General features: G+C 39.2%; 1 protein-coding gene across 2 annotated transcripts in view; it reads right to left on the bottom strand.

Moving 5' to 3' along the window:
* Positions 1–21,751, bottom strand: part of RNF149 (ring finger protein 149) — a 35,654-nt gene that overhangs the window by 7,410 nt on the left and 6,493 nt on the right. For both annotated transcript variants that reach the window (XR_003967735.1, XM_030310380.1), the window contains exons 2-6: positions 16,040–16,290; positions 15,037–15,105; positions 9,308–9,390; positions 7,053–7,149; positions 3,542–3,740 (exon numbers count right to left, since the gene is read on the bottom strand). Coding sequence is in view for 1 of the 2 variants with exons in the window: in XM_030310380.1 (XP_030166240.1) it covers positions 3,542–3,740; positions 7,053–7,149; positions 9,308–9,390; positions 15,037–15,105; positions 16,040–16,290 (699 nt within the window). In the remaining variant the exon portion in view is untranslated. The remainder of the gene's footprint in view (positions 1–3,541; positions 3,741–7,052; positions 7,150–9,307; positions 9,391–15,036; positions 15,106–16,039; positions 16,291–21,751) is intronic.

Raw genomic sequence — 21,751 nt, 5'->3', positions numbered from 1 at the left:
AAAAAAATGTACATAAAACCTACATGTAAAATTGGCAACTCATTCCAGACAGCAAAAAAAATATACAAACATCTTCCTCACACAGAGTGTGAGAAGTTTTCTCACATTAGCTTAACCAATGTTACTTTAACCAACATTGTGCTATTAAAAAAAGGATGCAGTCTTTTAGTTGGTGAACTAGTGTATGTTTTCAAAAGTAAACCAGACAGCTATGACGACATCTGATGATGATGATGGTGGTGTCACTGCCCACAAAAACAACAGAGAGCATTTCCTGTGTTATATATGTGACTCTGTGAGGTAAGCATTAGGATGTTATTATGCTCATTTTACAGATGATGAAACATGGGCACAGAGACATTAAACTATCTTGGAAAAGGAACTGGTGGTTCAAAGTCAGAAGGTTTCTTACAGGAATAGAGTACTTCCTTAAATACAGAATCAAATACTTCAACTCACCTACAGTCAGAGCCAAGAAGGTCAACTGGACAACAGAAGGAGTACTCACCAGGGAAACACAGTCTCTAGCGAGTAGTCTATCATTAGTAAGTTCCACATTTTATTTCTAGTTGCTCCGAAGAGAGCCTAGTAAATGTTTTCTCAACTTTAAGTGAAGCCACATTTTATTCTGGAAGTACTAGTGTCTGCTTAAAAGAACTGATTTCTTGGGAGTACGTGGGTGGCTCAGTCGCTTAAGCGTCCAACTCTTGGCCCAGGTCATGATCTCATGGTTCAGGAGTTTGAGTCCTGTGTCGGGCTCTGCTTTGGATTCTCTCTTTCTCTCTCTCTCTCCCTTTTTCTCTGCCCCTTCCCTGTGTGCATGCATGTCCTCTCTCTCTCTAAACTTTTTTTTTTAAAAAAGAATACATTTCTCCAATTTAATATTTCTCAAATTATATTGGTACAATGATAAGGTGGAAAGAACATGAACATTTAAATTTACCTGTCAATTTACTCGTGAAGAAATACTTGGAAATTAAAAATAAAAAAGGACAAAAACAAAAAACAAAAAAGAAGAAAGCAAACACACACACAAAAGGCAGGTGTGGGGAGTGGGCCCAGCTTCTTCAGAATGTATCTAACATCCTGTTGTTTTATAACCTAGCTTCTTTTTCCACTTTTATTTTTATGCACTATTTCTTTGTGTGTGTGTGTGTAGGGGTGATTTTATTTGTATAGAATACATTTCCAAGGATGAAGTATCAGCTTCAAAGACTATGTATTTTTAATTTAATAGATGTTGTTACATGGCTATTCAAAAAGGCCAGGGGGCGCCTGGGTGGCTCAGTCGGTTGAGTGTCCGACTTCGGCTCAGGTCATGATCTCGCAGTTCATGAGTTCAAGCCCCACGTTGGGCTCTGTGCTGACAGCTCAGAGCCTGGAGCCTCCTTCAGATTCTGTGTCTCCCTCTCTCTGCCCCTTCCCTGCTCATGCTCTATCTCTCAAAACTGAATAAATGTTTAAAAAAAATTTTTTTTAAAAAGGCCATAACAATTTACATTTATAGCACAATGTATGGAAATGCCCATTTCTTGCATCCCAGCCAGCAATAAATGTTAGCTGTCTTTTCAATTTTTTTCTCGTTTGAACACTGGAAAGTGATATCTCACTGCTATTTCAATTTGCATTTTCCTAATTAACTTGCATTTGGATTTGATCTTTTCTTGTTTTTGTTGTATACTTGCACTTGTAGTCTACACTATGCACTGTTTCAAATGATAATAATATCCTACTTCTAAGAAGGGAAAGGAGATGATGCTGACATACCAATGCACGGCAGATAACAAGAGTGCAGGAAAACGTGGGGGACGCTTAGGGTGAGTCTTTATCGGCCTTTAACTATCTCAGGGGTGGTCAAGTACTAGAGAAAGGAAAGTTAGTTTTTTTTCTGGAGACTGAAGGCAATGGCAAAAATGACACTGGCACGCACTTGGGCTCAACCGGACGGGATGGATTCTAAAGGTGGTTCCATCCCAGCAGGCAACCAGGGAGCCGCCTGGGAGAATGTCCTTTCTGCATTCCAATGCTCGGAAATGGGTTTTTCCTTCTCTTCCACAGTGTGTTCTTCTTCCTTGGCTACTGGTTTAAAACCTAAGTTCTAGTATTTGTTTATTTTTGCTTCATAGCCAAACATAAAACTGATTCAGTTTGAGTTTCACTGATTTGGGAAGATATGTTTCCTCTTCCTGTATGGAAAAATTCAAAATTGGAAGCATCAATTCTTCCCAGTTAAAATAAGTTCGATTATAATAAAAATTTTCACTCGGCAGAGTAATTTTAATTTTTTAGAAAAATGCAGAATAGTCCAGAAATGTTTTTAAATGAATAAAGGTGAAAGAATTTGCCTTGCCAATATCAAAACATATATAATTATTATTCACTAAAATGATTATAATTCACTAAATATTGGGACAACTGGTTAAACATTTTGGGGAAAAATAGGTTAAACCTTCCATTAAGCTATGTGGATTAAAAATGTAAATGTAAAATACAAAACCACAAATATTAGCAAAATATGGGTTAATATATTTATAATCCTGAGATAAGGAAGACCTTCCCAAGTTAGTATGCTATCAAAGGCAGAATCATGAACATATGTTGGGACTAGAGAAAAATTAAACATTTCTACTAGCAAAATATACCAACCAGTCAAAGGATAGACAAACTGGGGGAGAAATATATGTCATACATACGACAAAGATCAAAGAACTCTTAGAAGCAACATGAAAAAATTAGTTTCTCCAGAGAAAAATAAGGATGAAACAGGCAACTCCTGAAAGAATAAAAATGACCAACAAATATGAAAAGAAGGTCACCTCATTAGTAATTAAAAAAAATGCAATTCACTCTGTCTCCTCTCTCAGAATGACAAGAAATAATCAGACATCTAAGTGGTGAGGGTATATGCATAATAAATTCTTTTTTTTTTTACTTTTTAAACAATGTTTATTTATTTATTTTGAGGAAGAGAGAGAGAGAGAGAGAGAGAGAGAGAGAGAGAGATTGAGAACACTCAAGCTCTTGGGGGGGCCAGGGAGGGAGAGAGGGAGAGAGAGATTCCCAAGAGAGATTCTGCACTGTCAGTGCAGAGACCGATGTGGGGCTGGATCTCTCTCTCTCAAAAATAAACATTAAAACAAAACAAAAAAAGAGTCAGATGCTTAACTGACTGAGCCACCAGGTGCCCCTACACAGAGATTTCTGAGTGTTAAAAATAAAGTCGCCAAAAGGGTGCGGTTTAAAGAAATTACAGTGAATCTAAACTGTAATACTACACAGCCACACAGAATCATGCACCTATTGATACAGAAAAGAGCTGCACACATTAAGAGAAAAACAGGTTACCTAACAGCACATAAATGATATGTGATTAAACACAGAAAAACATCTGGAAAGCTATTTATCAAAATGTTAAAATGGTATTTCCAGGTGTGGGATCACAGTTTCTATTTTTCCTTTATGTTTTTCTGCATTTTATGTATTTTTTCATTTTGTTCCCTAACTGCTAGCAACATTGTTTTATAACCTGGAAGGCACTTACCTAGTAAGGCTGTGTCTTCACCTGCATCTTCTTTAAAGCCGGCATCACACTGCAGTGCAGACTCACTAGTGGAAGAGGACGGTAAATTGTTCCCCTCGCTTCTGTCCTCCTCTTGTAGAGTAATACTCAAATTTGCAGCCAAAACACTCCCAGGGGTAGATTCTGGAGCGGGCATCTCCTGCACATCCTCCACCTCTCCCTTGAGAGAAGAAAAGAAAATACCTTGTCTGGGTAACACATTCAAAGCTTATCTATCATCTCCTAATGATTAGGCATAATCCATACGGAATATTTTTATACACAGAATCAGGCAAGAACATTAATGTCTTCTTTATTTAGCAACATCAGAAAATTAATTACTTCTCAATAAGCAGCTAAGACCTAAACGGTATTTATTTTAAAAACCTTTTCCCACCTTGACGTAAGCAATGCCACCTTTAAATTCTTTATTGACAGTAAGTGAAGCTTTGTCATAGATGCATTTTCCCTGCTTCCTGGACAGAGGGTGTGAATCAGCCTGGCTGTGGCCGTGAGCTCGGATTACTGCCTCTAACTGTCGTACTGTCTTACCGCAGGCACCAGGGTTTGGGGGAAGAACACAGTATCTGAAAACAGAGGGCTTCAGACTGCATTTAGTTCACTTAAAAACAATCAGTTGTGGCTCCCTGAGGACAGTGTCTATTGGCTCTCAGTCTACCTTCAACTCTCCCGTGCGCTGCTTTAAAGAACAGGACCATGAAAGTGACAGCCCGGTCTTACATGGAGGCTAATCCAGATACCTTTCTGATTAATACCAGAGTCAGGCCATGTTGTGAGAGAGGAAACCACTAGGTCACCTGGTAAATGAGCGGTGGCTTTTGGGTTTACTGTGAGCCTGGGCTTTACGTGAGAACATGGTGTTTGTTGCACCTCCCTCACCGGGCTCTCGGGGTCAAGGGCACGGCTGGCACGCTGCTCCCACTGCCACTCCACAGGGTTCTCGAACCACCCTCCTGAACAACACAGCACACAGACTCCTCCTCACTGGTAACTGAGACTCCCGACACAGCAAACCACGAATCCTACTGAGTTGCTAGAAAGTCCAAACTCCCACCCAGCCCACCCTTATCTGTTTTCCCAGATAGTTACTGAAGTGCCTGACAAACTGGACTACCCGCCAGTCTCAAAGCCCACACGGTCATACCCCTATCTGCAATATAGTGATCAGTCAGACAAACTCTTTAACACCAGGCTCAGACTCCCCTCTTAAAATACCACCTTCTTATCTCCCCACTCCACCTGGTGGAGTAAATTCCTCCTTCCTCCATGCTCCTCAGCACTTCAAACATACATCCTCTGCTGCACTGTGCACGGGTGTGTCCCCTGGCCCCCAAAGTCCAGAAAGTGAAATCCCCAAGAGCCCACAGGCAGAAGGGCTGCGTCTCACTTGTCTTTGTCTCCCCAAGTTTCGATCTAGCACCTGAAAGAGTGCTCCTTTGATACATGCTTGCTGAATGAATGAAAACAAGAGTGACAAATGGCCCATCCAGGAGGTTACAACTGCAAATGAAAGGACCACCTCCCAAGTCCATGTGAAGGACTGACAGCAGCTCTCTTACCAGTCATTACCATATGAGAGTGTCATACCTACGAAACCCAATGCAGGACGGGCCACAGGGTTTAAAGAAAACGGCACATTCATCCAAAAAGTAAAAACTAAGGGCAAGACAAGTTAATCTCTTACTATAGGTTTCTGTTCTTCAAAAAAAAATTACTTTCTGAGGACATACTCAAGCTTTCTGAAATTAACATTTTAACAAATATACATACGTAGATATATTTCCCAAAACAAAACTCACAACGATTAAAGTCTCAGTGCTAAGTTTAGCGAAATATCTTTATAAAAACTTTTAGGGGGCACCTGAGTGGCTCACCCGGTTGAGCATCTGACTCGATTTTGGCTCGGGTCATGATCTCATGGTTTGCAAGGATGAGCCCCGTGTCGGGCTCTGCACTGACAGTATGGGGCCAGACAGGAAGGAAAAGAGGAAAAAGGAAACCTTTGCCAAGAAAAACATCTGTCAAGCTCCCTGTATTGTATTGGTTAAAATCCTAGGCAAGTGCACTCTCTTGTCTGAGCTACAGGCTCAGTTCACTAAGTTTCAAGTTCACTAAGAAAGCATGTTATGCCCTGCTAAGTAGAGCCATCATTATTAAAAACTATAAACTATAGAAATTCTAGAGGAAAGACAAAATTTCTAGACATTAAAGCGGGTGAAGTTTTCTTTCAATAAGACAGGTCTTGAATGCTGACCAACCCTCCCCCCGCCCCGCTCTTTCTGTGTACCTATGGTGAGGGCATTCTGGGACTCACACTGAAAAATATAATTCACATAAAATTACAGTAGTAATTAAGGCAGCAGGCTCTCAACTATCTTTCTAAGGCGCACTAAGCTAGAAATGACAGGGTACCTCGAGGACTATTATGGCTGTAAGGTGCATGAAAAACCTCCTTGTGGTCTCTAGCTCTACCATAAACACTATAAAGTTTTCTAAAAAAAAATGTTTAGCAATACAAGAAGTTTATTTGATACTTAAATGACTTCTTCCAGAGATGAGTATTTCAAAATTATTTACTGTTTAACAATCAAGAATATTTTAAGACAATACATTATACGAAGACTCTAAAAATAATTAAAAATACAGCAATCTAGAGAAATCTGTCTTTTTTCCCCCTATGTCTCCCCTTTTGGGTAGGACTACTGGTTAAAAGCTTATAACCCAAGAATTAAGCAAGCTGGTGTCTGAAAGCTGATTCCCCAGTAACTAGCTGTGTGACCTAAGCAAGCTACTTGGCTTCTCTAAGCTCAAGTTCCTAATTAGAGAAATAGTACTTAACCTCTTAGAGCGGCCTTGAGGACTGCATGTAATAATGTACATAAGGCCCTCAGCACATGGCTGGCTACGATGAAGCACCCCTCTTTCACTCTGCCCTCATGTCTCTGTTTTCTGAGGAAGGTCCTACGACCACCTGAGTACCACAAACTGACAGAGCAAATTCCACACGGGACCAATTTCCCCAGCAGGATTTGGTTTCAAAAGCCAGGAATCTGAGGCCTTGTGTCAAGGAGTGTTGGCTTCAGTTTCCTCATATGTAACATGTGTGCCTTGAGCCAGAAAATGTAGGAGGCTCCTTTCATTTCAAACTTTATAATTCTTGTTTATATGACACTGATGAGCATATATATATTCTGCAGGGCAGCATACCAAAGCTCATTGCTCTAAGCAATTACAAACTCTCTGGGGGGAAGCATCTGGCCGTATTAGTCTATAACCGCAAAGGTAGCAGTTCATTAATTTTTTGGGATGTCTTAAAAATGCATTTTTAATCACGAGGAAAATTTCTTCAGAGAACCACAAACATGTTAGAAGGAGCACTTAATCCGTTCCTCTTGCCTCTGGTCAGTAATGAAATCGCATCACTCAGGAAGAACTGGGGCAGAGATTGAATATAAACAAAAATGTAACAAACCCAATATCCCAGGGCTTTGATGACATCAAGTTTACACATTGGACACGTGCGGTGATCCAAAAGCCATGGGTCAATGCATATTCTATGAAAAATATGCCTAAAAAAATTAAGTATGTGTTAATGTTTTAAAATAAATGTTTATATCTTATTAAGGAAACAACACATTCTACTAACTCACCTTCTCAGAACAAGTTAAACAACTTCAAATCAACATTCTAGTCTATTCACTTATTCTATGTCATTATCTATTCTATTTCCCATGTTAAACAGAATCTGGAACTTACAGGGAAATTTTCCCTTCACTCCACAAAAACAGCACGGTTTATTTTTGCTTCATGCTAGGCTATATTTTTATGTGCCCCTGTAACTTACTTAAAAGCCTTTTGGGAATAAATGTGGCATAAGTAAACCAATAGCAAAAAGCTTATCCTGAACTCAGAGTATCTTATAGAAGTTCATGAAATGAATCAAACGGAAATACAGCAAAATATAAACAGATCGTCTTAGATTGTAGGCTTAAAAGAAAGCACTTAATTTCTGTCTTAACCGTGTTTTTGTATACTCCATGTTTTTCTAAAATGATCACTTTCAGAATCAAAAAGAGAAAAAAAGAAAAACTGCCTACGTATTTTCTTTTACTGATTTGTCTTAGTTGGCTCCCTTTGCCTCCTACCTGGTGAATCTGTCTTCTATACATGGTGAAGATACAGAGTCAGGAGAATGGGTACAGTACCCATGGCTCCAGTGACCACTGTGTGACGTGATGCTGGCAGTCTGAACCAGCTGTTCAACCTCTCTGTGTCTACACCCCAGGCTGTTCTCAGCAGCCGACATGCAGTGTGCTTACAACCGTGCTGGGCACAGAAAATACTGAGCAACTGTTATCACTATTAATGCTGTTGTTTGAAGACCTCTTCTTCATACAGAAGTCTGACAGCGCAGTTAAAGATAAAAGAACTTAATTACAGAATACAGTCTAGCCCAGCTTGTCTTCTGTCTTTTCCATCCTCAAATTGAAACTGAAGCTGACTGACCCAATGGAATGATTTTTACAGAAACACAAAGGAAACATGTTGGCTTTATTGCGAAATCTGTTAAATAAAGCATGGGAGAAAATGGGGAGAAACAAGTAAAAACCCCAGATCAGGAGACCAGGAAATGTGCACATGCAACATGTCTGCTTGTGAGGGTCAAGTATGAAACCCAGCTCAGCTATCAGGACAGATCTGGTGTCACAAAGGAAGTGAGCCTCAGGCCGCTCACTTGTGCTGTATCCCAAGCATTATTTTTAAGTCAGAAAGACTGGCCCTAAAGCATCCTATGGTAAAAATCCTTTCTGATTTTAATAACTTTCTACAGGACATACTGACCCAATACATTAAGTGCCCACCACACCAATCTCATATAAAAGCCTGCAAACTGAAGTTAGCAATCTTTATTCTGGAAACTTTTGTTATTCTGATATTTATTTGTTTTCTCTACAGAATTACTGAGAACTTAATCTGCTATAGAGTACTTATATATAAATACTGAAGTACTTTGTAAACACAAAGCAAACCATAATTACATATTAACTTCTGACCTATTTCTCCAATAGGTGAGAAGTATAATTAAAACTGATCAGACTCTAAAGTATATTGTCATTTTGTACATCTTTCTGGTAACAGCCATTCTTCTAAATGGTTATCAATAAAGTACCCCATTATTTAATTAAAAAAAAAAAAAAAAAAGGAAAGCTTGACTTCCCATTGCTACAGCAAAGCCCCTAGTATACCTAAAGCAAGAAATATTTATTTGGCAGAACCTACCTAAAGCCCTACACCCCAGCGTGCAAATAATAGCAGACCACTGCCCTCCCCGATCGACTCTCTGCTAACTATTCCTGGCTGCCCCCCTTGGGGTCCTTCACCAGTCATGCTTCAGTCTCCTTACTCCGACACAGCATATCTTGCATGGCTAAATGTGGGATGGGATTCCCAGGTTCCTAATGAAGCCCTGCTTTAGACTAGAAGCCAATCAAAGATACATAATGGGTCTGTCTTAGGACCTGAAGCGTCCTAAGCAATTTGAAGGCAATATAATCCAAATCCAGGAGCCTCGAAGGCTCCAGCTTCCTTCCTAAAAGATGAGACGATCACAAGATCATCACATGATAGCAAGATCCTTACATCATAAAAAAACACGTTAACACTTTTGTCGGAAACCTGAAACATAGTGGGTAGTTTGCAGCGTCTCAGGAAGTAACAAGGACGTACTTGCATGGCAGAATTCTGATAACATCCTTCACTTTAAAATTCTCAATACACACTGCACAGTTTTCTGCATCAACGTCGACTCCCTGTAAAGAGGAAAGAAAAGAGTTCACTGCATCCTTGCTACACGGTCTATGCTTAGTAAAACTCACCACGTCCTGGCTAAAACAATGACCAATTCTATACTACAGGGGTGCAGCCGGAAACTAAACACAATCTTTTCCCCACTGTCCAGAGATTTTTTACAGAAGCTGCCTGAAAAGGAAAAAATGTCATTGTCTACCTAATCAGACACCAACAGTTTTTAGCTACTAGGGGAGTGTTCATGTGTCTTTAACGTTCACGTTTTAAGGGTTATGGAAATAAATGCACATGCTTGCTTTACAATGGTAAGTTATTTTTCAAATGTAAAACTTATAAAGAGGATTAAAATCCAATAAGATACTCATTTCTAGAATCATTAAAAACTAACAAAAATTCACTAGAATTTGCTAAAGAACATGGTTTCAACTTGTAAATGACAAACACAAATGGCTAAATATCTGAAAATGTTCACCTCACTAATGATAAAAGAATCACAGATTAAAGTCAATTACTGTTTTTCTTTTTTTTTCTTTTTAATTTTTTTTGTGTTTATTTATTTTTGAGAGAGAGAGAGGCAGAGTGTGAGCAGGGGGAGGGGCAGAGAGAGAGAGGGAGACACAAAATCCGAAGTAGGTTCCAGGCTCTGAGCTGTCAGCACAGAGCCTGACATGGGGCTTGAACTCATGAACCATTAGATCATGACCTGAACCAAAGTCAGACGCTTAATTGACTGAGCCACCCAAGCACCCCTCAATTACTGTTCTTCATCCATCAAATTAACAAAGGCAAAAAGAAATAAAATGTGCTGGAGAGGAAAAGTCTTGTGACAAAATTTCCACTTCTAAGAATCTATGAATCACAGACCTTTTTGGTGGTATCAGCTTTCCCCCCATTTCCCTGGGTACCCCCCATATTAAACCACCTGGCCTCAACTAATCAACCAAAGCAGGCATGGCCAGAGTGGTCATCTGACCCAAGACAGGCCAATGAGACTCTCTTTGGTTCCGGGATAGATTCAGAAATTACAACCAGTGTCTGCATGTAGCTGCAACTTTAGCAAGTGGACTGTATGGGAACATGGCTACCCTGTCCTTATGTAATTATTTAAAAATACACTGAGCCATGTGTATCACTTGCTAGCAAGCAAGCAGTAAAAACTGATTATTATTATCAAAGATTATATGAAAATTTCTTAACATTTAAAATGGTATGGTACCACTAAAGTAAATATTATCACTTGTTTTATCATATGACATGCAAAAGTAATGAAATAATTTATTTTAAGTTTATTTATTTATTTTATGAGAGAGAAGAGAGCATGTGCACAAGGAAAGAGCAGAGAAAAGAGGGAGAAAGAATCCCGAGCAGGCTTCATGCTGTCAGTGTAGAGCCCAATGTGGGGCTCAATCTTACGAACATTGGGATCATGACCTGAGCCAAAATCAAGAGTCAGACGCTTAGCCAACTGACTGGGCTAGCCAGGTGCCCCATGATGAAATAATTTTTAAAGCCCCTAATGGTTTGCCAGCTTACACATTACCGTGAATGCACCCATAAGAAAAGAAAAACTAGAAAACAAAACCTGTCTCTAGAACTGGACATGATGTAGATTTAAGAAAACACACTTTTCAGTACAAGTTCAATCAGAATCATCAGAAAATCTATGTATGTGGTGCCTGGCTGGCTCAGTCGAAGAAGCATGCGACTCTTCGGCCTCAGGGTGGTGAGTCTGAGCCCCATTTGGGGTGTACAGATTAAAGAAATAAAACTTAACAAAAAACCAAAAAGAAAAAAAGAAAGTAAGAAAGAAAGAAAACCCATTTATGTACCTCACAGGCCATTTAGGGATCCCTTTTTTTTTTTTTTTAAAGTTTGTTTATTTTTGAGAGAAACAGAGACAGAATGCGAGTGGGTTAGGGGCAGAGAGAGAGACACAGAATCCAAAGCAGGCTCCAGGCTTCGAGCTGTCAGCACAGAGCCTGACATGGGGCTTGAACTCACAAGCTATGAGATCATGACCTGAGCCCAAGTCAGACGCTCAACCGACTGAGCCACCCAGGTGCCCCTAGGGATCCTTTTTTAACCATTATTTTGACAACTTAAAAAAAATTTTTTTTAACATTTATTCATTTTTGAGAGACAGAGCATAAGCAGGGAAGGGGCAGAGAGAGGGGGAGACACAATCTGAAGCAGGCTCCAGGCTATGAGCTGTCAGCACAGAGCCTGATATGGGGCTCAAACCCATGAACGGTGAGATCATGACCTGAGCCTAAGTCAGACGCTCAACTGACTGAGCCACCCAGGCGCCCCTATTTTGACAACTTTCAAAAACAGTGGAATCATATTTTCAAAAATGTTCTATTTAAAATATGCTCTGTATAGGAAGAGGATATCAATTTACTTATGTTCTCAAAGATTCAATTCAGTATATTATACATATAAGCCTCTGTTTTCTCATATTTTATAGACTGAGACTTCCTGCTATGGAGTAAAAGACATTTTCTCAGGGGAACATAAAACTACATGCTACTCAAGTAACAGGCCACATCTAATGCATGTACAGTTTGTCACAGGCTTTCACTGGAGACTCTCTCCCCAAGGACCCTCAGTGATCTGTACATCAGGTGCTAAACCTAAGCTGTGACATGAGAAACTTCTATTATTTATTTTTTACTTTTTCTGTTCAGTACACATTTGCATGGGAAGAAACCAGGACCCTGCACAAACTATTAAAATTCAACTGTTAGTTCTGTTTAAGGCATGAAGGAAAGAATGGCAGCCAACGATGTAATTCCAAGAGTATCTCCATATTAATATTCTAAATAACCCATTAATATCAGAAGCCAAAGTTAAAAAAAAATCAAAGGCCTATATTTAATGAGTTTTATGTTTTCCTCGCCCTCCTTCCCTTCCCCCTCCCCCTTCCCCTCCTTCTTCTTCTAAAGATTTTATTTTTAAGTAATCTCTACATCCAGGGTGGGGCTTGACTCTACAACCGTAAGATCAAAAGTCTCATGCTGCACTGACTAAGGCAGCCAGGAGCCTCTAATGAGTATTATTTGTTTTAAACCTTTAAGTTGGTCAGAAGAGATATATACAATAAGTATGGTTATTTTTGAAGGGGGAAGAGAGAGTGGAATAAGTGAAGTCTCAACAATTTGGTGAGATGTAAGAAAAAAGAAAAAAAAAGGGGGGGGGAGCACTTGGGTGGCTCAGAGCATCTGACCTCAGCTCAGGTCATGGTCTGTGAGTTTGAGCCCAGCATAGGGCTCTGTGCTTATAGCTCGGAGTCTGGAGCCTGCTTAGGACTCTGTGTCTCCCTCTTTCTTTGCCCCTCCCCCACTCACGCTCTGTTTCTTTATCTCTGAAAAATAAATAAACCTTTAAAAACAAAAACATGGCACAAAAACACTCAGATCAATGGAACACAACAGAGAACCCAGAAATGGACCCACAAACATATGGCCAACTAATCTTTGACAAAGCAGGCAAAACTATCCAATGGAATAAAGACAGTCTCTTCAGCAAGTGATGCTGGGAAAACTGGACAGTGACATGCAGAACAATGAACCTGGACCACTTTCTTACACCATACACAAAAATAAACTCAAAATGGATGAAAGACCTCCATGTAAGACAGGAAGCCATCAAAATCCTTGAGGAGAAAGCAGGCAAAAACCTCTTTGATCTTGGCCACAGCAACTTCTTACTTAACACGTCTCCAAAGGCAAGGGAAACAACTGCAAAAATGAACTACAGGGACCTCATCAAAATAAAAAGCTTCTGCACAGCAAAGGAAACAATCAGCAAAACTAAAAGGCAACTGACAGAATGGGACAAGATATTTGCAAACGACATATCAGATAAAGGGTTAGTATCCAAAATCTATAAAGAACTTATCAAACTCAACACCCAAAAAACAAATAATCCAGTGAAGAAATGGGCAAAAGACATGAATAGACACTTCTCCAAAGAAGACATCCAGATGGCCAACCAACACATGAAAAAATGCTCCACATCACTCATCATCAGGGAAATACAAATCAAAACCACAACTGGATGCCACCTCCCACCTGTCAGAATGGCTAACATTAACAACTCATGCAACAACAGATGTTGGCGAGGATGCGGAGAAAGAGGATCTCTTTTGCACGGATGGTGGGAATGCAAACTGGTGCAGCCAGTCTGGAAAACAGTATGGAGGATCCTCAAAAAATTAAAAATAGAACTACCCTACGACCCAGCAATTGCACTACTAGGTATTTATCCAAGGGATACAGGGATGCTGTTTCGAAGGGGGCACTTGCACCCCAATGTTTATAGCAGTACTATCAACAATAGCCAAAGTATGGAAAGAGCCCAAATGTCCATCGATGGATGAATGGATAAAGAAGTGGTATCTATATACAATGAAGCATTACTCGGCAATCAAAAAGAATGAAATCTTGCCATTTGCAACCAAGTGGATGGAACTGGAGGGTATTATGCTAAGTGAAATTAGTCAGAGAAAGACAAATATCATATGACTTCACTCATATGAGGACTTTAAGACACAGAACAGATGAACACAAGGGAAGGGAAGCAAAAATAGTATAAAAACAGGGAGGGGGACAAGACATGAGACTCTTAAATATGGAGAAGAAACAGAGGGTTACTAGAGGAGTTGTGGGAGGGGGGATGGGCTAAATGGGTACGGGGTATTAAGGAATCTATTCCTGAAATCACTGTTGCACTATATGCTAACTAATTTGGATGTAAATTAAAAAAATAAAATTTTAAAAAATGATAAAAACAAAAACAAAGAACAAAAAACAACGGAACCAACCAAGTCAACCAACAAGTCAACATGGTTATCCACACTTTACAGCACAGAAGACAGACAAATAAAAAAGTAAATACTACTTCATTAGCAACTGTTTTCCTTTTAAAGAATCAATCCTCTAAGAATCTGAGGTTCTAGATTAGGATCTGTCCTATTCCAAAAATGCTTTAAAACTCTGGTATGATTTTGACCTTTTCAGTCTCATGTTGGCCATGTCAAAATGTTTTCTTTTTTTAAAAAGTAGTTTTAAGTACATCTGTTCTCCCCCTCTCCACAAATCCCAGTATTTTTTCCCTGCAATTAAGGGAATCAGAGAGAATGGATACACAGCCTCAGATTTAACAGAAATGAATTTAAACTATCAAAGGTCTATGGTCTAACGGAACTTGAAGTTCTTTAGGTTCCTTAGAGTCATCTGTGACTGACCAACAGGAAGAACTTTCTTAGCAAATGAACATACAGGTCCTATCCAGTATGGTAGCAACCAGCCAATGGGGCCATTTGAGTACTTGGAATGTAGTTATTAGTGCGACTCAGGAATTGAATTATAAGTTCAATTTCATTCTTTTAAATTATAATAGCTATATATGACTAAAGGCTACCCTATCTGATGGCACAGGTCTGGAAGGCTCTTCACATGTGCAAAGGAGTATTTCTGCCAACCCTTCTCCAAAATGAAACATGTATGCAACTTAGTTCTAACTCAAACCAGCCAAAACTCCACATGGTCAAGGTGAGTTTAACAGAATGGAAAGTTTTACTTAGACATATAAACAGATACATACTTTAAAAGAAGCAAACAAAAAAAACCTCATGAAAATATTACCTTTTCTCCATGCTTTACAGTATGAAGTGGAAGTTGGCCAATAATTTTCTTAGCTTCTTTTCTATGACTCTTGGGTAGGAAAAATATCATCATTAAAAATTTTACGTCACTATTTTCAAAAATTTACATAAGCTTATAGAAAAAGCTTCATTTAAAAAACAAAGTTGAATGACTACAATGAAAATAACAAAAACTAATATTTACATCCTAATGTATAAAATAGCCATATATAACTTAAAGAGATGTTTGATCAAGAATACTGATTTTCAACTCCATGTCTGGGGAAGAAACCAATTCTCACGTTTAAATGTTGGCAACAGAGGAGTAAGCTGAGGATGGGGGCCCCACATATTCATCAATATACTAACGTCTGTCCCTAAAATGAAGGCAGCTTCCTATGCAGCAGGTGCCAGATGACCCAGACACAACTACCAGATGCCAGACGACTACCAAAGCCAGAGAGGGTGGCTTTTCAAGACAACAGGATAAGCATGAAATTCAAAGGCCTGTCTTTGGAAGCCTCTGGCTCTTCTTTTACTGCCCTCCTCTTTGTTGTGACAGAGACACTGTCTCTCTGCAGAAAAACTGCCTTGAAAGTTGCCCCACAATGGAAGCCGGGAAGGCCTTCCCACTCTGCTCCTGGCCTTCAGGCCCAGTGTTCTTTTATTTTAAACACAGAACCAGGTCCACTCTACCTCAGGCCTATTTATTACCCCTTTATGTCTGAAAAAGGCAAAGAGGGTATCTGCAGGAGCAAAATATGCAAAAAGTGACCCCATTTAAAGGTATTTAATATCCTACAGAACAGAAAATTTAATATATTCTAATTAAAAAGTTATTTTCAAAAAGTTGTGTAGTAATTAAACAGTATGAGTGAAAATGAAATTAAGAATATGGCCCAAAAAAAAACAAACCTCAAATATAACTTAAAGACAATATATATGAGAAATATTTATGAGCTATCTTTTAAAAAGCAAAGTTAAAAAGAATTATCCATAATTACCTGACTTCCAAACTGTGAGCCAGTGTATAGGAAACGCTGTATATAGTAAAATATCAGCCAGGCTAACGAGATAATCATCATGGTGATAAAGGCAATGGCCACAAATACCACAGACTGACCACTGATGAACTCCTGCACATGACGGGTGCCAACTCCTATGGTCATTTTGACTGCAATGCCTTTCTGCACCAGATCCATAATTTCTCTTCCTTTTGGGTAGCTAACCATAATGACCACTATATTTCCTGTTCCTGGAGGAAAGAACAAAAAAAGTCAATATGAAGAACACAAAATAAGACACAGAAAAAGGTTAAGAGAAATAGAAGAATACTACAGTCTGTCCACATATAACCATCCCAAAACTTCCAAAAATGTTTAATTTTCAAGGAAAACTGGTCCCAAAAGAGAAAATAGACTGATTACATTAGAAGTAAAATAAGTCTTAAGGCACCTGGGTGGCTCAGTCAGTTAAGCGTCCAACTCTGGATCTTGGCTTAGGTCATGATCTCACGAGTTCATGAGACTGAGCCCCAGTCAGGCTCTGTGCTAACAGCATGGGGCCTGCTTAGAGTTCTCTTTCTCCCCTCCCCCGCTCATGCTCACAGGCACACTCTCTATCAAAATAAATAAACTTGAAAAAAAATAAAGAAGTAGAATAAGTCTCTAAAAACTACCCCCAAAAGTTAAGAGCGCCATTCAATTTCACAGGTGAATTCTACCACCAAACCTTTAAGTAAAACCAATAGTACTAAAATTGTTCCACAGATTAAAAAAATTAAAAAAGAAGTTTAGAAATTATTTCTAGAGAATAAAACCAAACATGGGAGTGAAACCAAAAGAACCATACAGACTAATTTCACTTATGAACATTAATACATGATGCCCAAAGCATGCCTATTAAACACAAGGAGGCATCTGAGAATTTCTACTATAATCACTATTATTTAACATTGGTCCGAAGACATGAGCAGACATAATACAATAATAATAATAATAATGATAACAGGAAAGAATGGGTAAAGACGGGTGAATTCCATCTATAGATTAATATAATAACCATAAAATATCAGTAGTATTCTTTTTTTTTTTTTTAATGTTTATTGTTGACAGAGAGAGAGAGTGTGTGTGTATGTACATGAACACGGGAGGCAGAGAGAGAGAGAGAGAGAGGCGGTGAGGGGGGGGGGGGAATGAATTCCAAGCAGGCTCTGTGATACCAGCGCAGAACTCGATGTGGGGTTCAAACTCACAAACTATCATGACCTGAGCTGAATTGGACGCTTAACTGACTGAGCCACCCAGGTGCCCCTTGAGGCCCCCTCAAGATTTAAGTATTCTTAAATCCTTAAGTGCTGTTTCTGAAGTTCATTAGGGGAAAACAATCAAGAATGATTGGGCAAAAATATTTTTTTTGACTGGGAAAACTTTTTAAACAATAAAACCCAGACTAAACCTTTATAATAAAAGTAATTAAAACAGTAATTAAAACAGTAGTAGCAGCACAGGAAACAACCAGAATAACGGGGCAGAATCAAAAGTCCAGAAATTAGACTCTAATACATAAAAAAAAACCCCTCAGTATATGATAAAAATGTAATTTTAAATCACTGGGGTAAAATGGATTACTTTTTTAAAAATAGTATAGGGAAAATTGGGTATTATCTGAGAGAAAAAAAGCTACATCCCTTTCTCACAACTTATGGCAAAATAAGTCCCAACTAAATCAAAGATTTAAATATATAAAAAAGAGGAAATATAAACATGAAAATTTTCCATGTGGCTAGAAAAGAGCAAAATCAAGGAGTCAAGATCAAAAGAGCAAATGGTCATCAAGGGGAAAAAAGGCATATAACACAACAAAGACTGAAAACAGTTTCCTGGAAGAGAAAGAGCAACAGAAAAACAAAGGAAATGAAGTCAGTTTGCAGAAAAGATGAATACCTTTTTTTTACATAGCAGCTTCGGCGAGAACAGAATTCACACGCCACAAAATTCACCTCTTTAAAGTGCACAATTCAGTGGTTTTGAGTGTATTCACCAAAATTGTGCAACCATCACCCTAAATAGAAAACCTGAATGCCTCTGTGGTCACTCCCCAACAAATGGGTTTTAAACACATTAAGTCAGGGTACAGATGAAAACATTAAACAGATCTTCAACTTATGATGGGTTTACATCCTCAAAACCTATCATAGGTTGAAAATATCCTAAGCAGAAAATGCATTTAATATTCCTTATTGAACATCACACTCAACCAAGCCTACCTTACAAGAGCCTAAGGTTGGGCAAAATCCTCTAACATTAAGCATGTAAGAAAGTGCTATCTGATGTCATTTATTGAGTACAGTACCAAAACTGAACAGAAGGGTGGTCTGCGTGCAGAATGGTCGTATCAGTTGTCGACCTTCGTGATTGTGTGGTGTAGGAGGAGCTGGGGCTGCTGCCACTGCCCAGCATCACAAGAAAGTACTGTAGGGCACATCGCCAGCCCCAGAAAAAATCCAAATTCAAAATTTGACGTATGGTTTCCACTCAATGTGTATTGCTTTCATGCCATCATAAAGTCAAAAAATCGTAAATCAAACCATGGTAAGTTGGGGACCATCTGCGTCTATATGATTGGCAAAGATCAAAAAGTTTTGATCCTCTATATTGTGAAGAGTGAGCACAAATCTGCACGCCTGCATACTGCAGGGGGTAACTTATTTGTATATGTATACAGGAACTATCTATAAAGATATTTGTTGTCAAATTTGTTTTCTCTAAGTTTATGGTATCACAATCTAAACGTCCATCAATAGGAAGAAAGTTATATAAATCCTATATAAATACATATAGGATATGTGTGCAGACTGAGGCGGCAACTGTTAGCACTGATAGGACTCAACACGACAAAAGGGGAGAAAAGCAAAATGTCAAACTATGTGGACGAAAGATCTAGATGTCGTATCAATTTAGACTGCCTCTGGAATGTGACCCAGAGTCTAGGGACCCTGACTATGTCTGGAGGGAAAGAGCTGGACACAGTAAAAATTCTGTATCATGTGCACATATTACCTATTCAAAACTAATTTTAAAAATACACATAAAGAATGTTCTCTGGCATCGCTTCGAAACTGATTTATAACGCAATTCTTTTGCAGAGAAACTGAATCTGTAGCAAATCCACTGTGGCCCCCCCGCTGCCATCAGGATTTAGTTACTGAAACACCAGAAGGGCACCCTTCTAAGTTGGCTCCGGCCTGGAGGCCGATCCTCTGACCCAGGCCTCAAAGTGTCACTTAACAAGAACTGTACTGGTCTCCACACTCACATAGTCTGCCGTGTCATCACTGGGGAGACACGCTAAGGGGGAAGGCACTTCCTGCCTTCAGGAAAGCAAACATCTAAAGCTGAGAAAGACAACTACAGAAACAATTATTATGATAGTAACACCACTTGTAATTACACAGCACCTTATAAGCGGAAAGCCTTTTTCATAAACCCCCTTTGGTGGAAAATTTCAAGTATGGACTCAAGTAGAAAGAACAGTTTAATGAACCCTACGTACCTATTTCAGTTAAAAAGTTTTATACAGAAAACAAAACTGTTTCTATGCTATGGTTACAGCCACATAAAACTTCTGGTACAGACATAATGCTCTTTGTGTTAATTGGGGAAAATAACTTTGGAGCACTTTCATATTTATATCTCACATGCAGCAGAAAGAGGTCAAATTACCATTTTACAGATGAGGGTTCTGAAATCTTGAGAGCTGCTCAATGTCATACACTGCCTGGAAAAGCCAATCCTTGGGTCTGAAGACCCAGCTCCCACATAGTAAGTCTGCCCTACCCTCTCCTCATGGGGTACCCAGCCTTCAGAGCCTCACAGGCTGGGTTCAAATCTCACTGTTACCCACTGTCTAGGTCTGGAGAATCTACCCTGAGAGTATTTATTCAGCTATAAAATGAGAATGACAATTTTTCTATTTTTGACTGTTGCTTATCTAATATGAAAGTAGAATACAAAGAGCTACAGAAATGAAGTGATAATTTTGTCTGAGGTGGGACAGAACTCTTTCCCTGGGAGGACACTTGAACTACATCTTGAAGGACAGACAAGGTTTACCAAGACAATGAAGGGGGGATTTCTAGGCTGTGAAATCACCATAAAAACCTATTTGGGATGGTGACTGGTCCTGTTTGGTTAATGATAAAAATATAGTGGTCTCCCCCTTATTCACGAGGGATATATCCCAAGACCCCCAGTGGATGTCTGAACCACAGATAGCACCAAATTCTATATATACTATGCTTTTTTCCTACGCATACCTAAGGTAAAATTTAATTTATAAATTAGGCAAAGTAAGACATGAACAACTAATAATTAAGTACAACAATTATAACATACTGCCAAAAAAGTTATGTGAATGTGGTCTGTCTTAAAATATTTTATACTGTACTCACCCTTCTTGTGATGAAGTAAAACGCCCACATGATAAGATGAAGGGAGGTGAGTGACGTGGACATGATGACCTAACATTAGGCTACTACTAACCTTCTGAGCATAGGTCAGGAGAATCATCTACTTTCAGATCAAGGTTGACTGTGGGTAACTGAAACCATGGAAGCTGAGACCATGGATAAGGGGGGAGGGGCAACTACTGCATATGTAAAGGTTATCCTGTTGATCTCCTATCCCCAGTGCCTCACATAGAACCTGGCACATAGAAAGTGTTTAATAAATATTTGTTGAATAAATGAATGAATGAATGAGAGGTGGAAGATGAATTGAGATTAGAGAGGTTCTCGAACACCAAATTTTTTTTTTTATTTATTTTGAGAGAGAGGGCACATGCATGAGCAGGGAAGGGACAGAGAGAGAAAGAGAGAGAGAATCTTAAGCAGGCTCTGCACTGTTAGCACAGAGCCTGACATGGGACTTGAACTCATGAATTGTGAGATCATGACCTGAGCCGAAATCAAGAGCTGGATGCCCAACCCACTGAGCCACCCAGGCACCAAGGACACCAAAATTTTCAAAGGGAGGGGCTATTAACACACAACAATTATCAGAAGGATAACCTGAACTGAAAACACTTGTAATATCTACTTGAAAATTTTTACCTAGGAAACTAAAACAGTTCACTGGGTTAAAAGAAATCATTAAAAAAAAAAAAGTGTCTAGGATGACAGCTAAACCATTTGCTATGCTAATTATAGCAGCAAGATTGCTTCTGGGAACCACTTTAAATTAATAAAACTCAGAATGAAGATTCATTCTATCCCATGATTTACTTTTCTGGGACATTTTTTGGGGATGAACTGGAAGCAGGGCAGCTCAGTGAAAATGCATGACCCCAAGGGCTGCCAGGCACAGGCACCTTATTCGGCCCTGCCCTTACCTCCTGATGCACTGCCTCCTCCCTAGGCCAATCCTAGAGAGCCTTAGTGGCACAAAAGAGCAAGTCATAGCTTATTTCTAAACTGAACACCTCTGTTTCTTCACAGGATGCACAGATGCTCAAAGACTTGGGACCGGGGAGAGAAAGCTCTCAAGATTTTTCTTCCCTAGACCTTAACACTGCTACCAATCATGCTTATGTAAAAAAATGTCACCTGGTGCAATCCCCCTCCTTCCCCAAAGAATCTATACCTCTCACCATTACAGGGAAACTCCTTGAAGGCAGTTTTATTTTTGTCTTACTTAGCACAAGGTCTGTGTACAGAG

This window comes from Lynx canadensis, chromosome A3 (assembly GCF_007474595.2).
Source record: "Lynx canadensis isolate LIC74 chromosome A3, mLynCan4.pri.v2, whole genome shotgun sequence".
Lineage (NCBI taxonomy): Eukaryota > Metazoa > Chordata > Mammalia > Carnivora > Felidae > Lynx > Lynx canadensis.
Note: the sequence above shows the minus strand (reverse complement) of the source record. Positions and strands in the feature narration are given on the sequence as shown.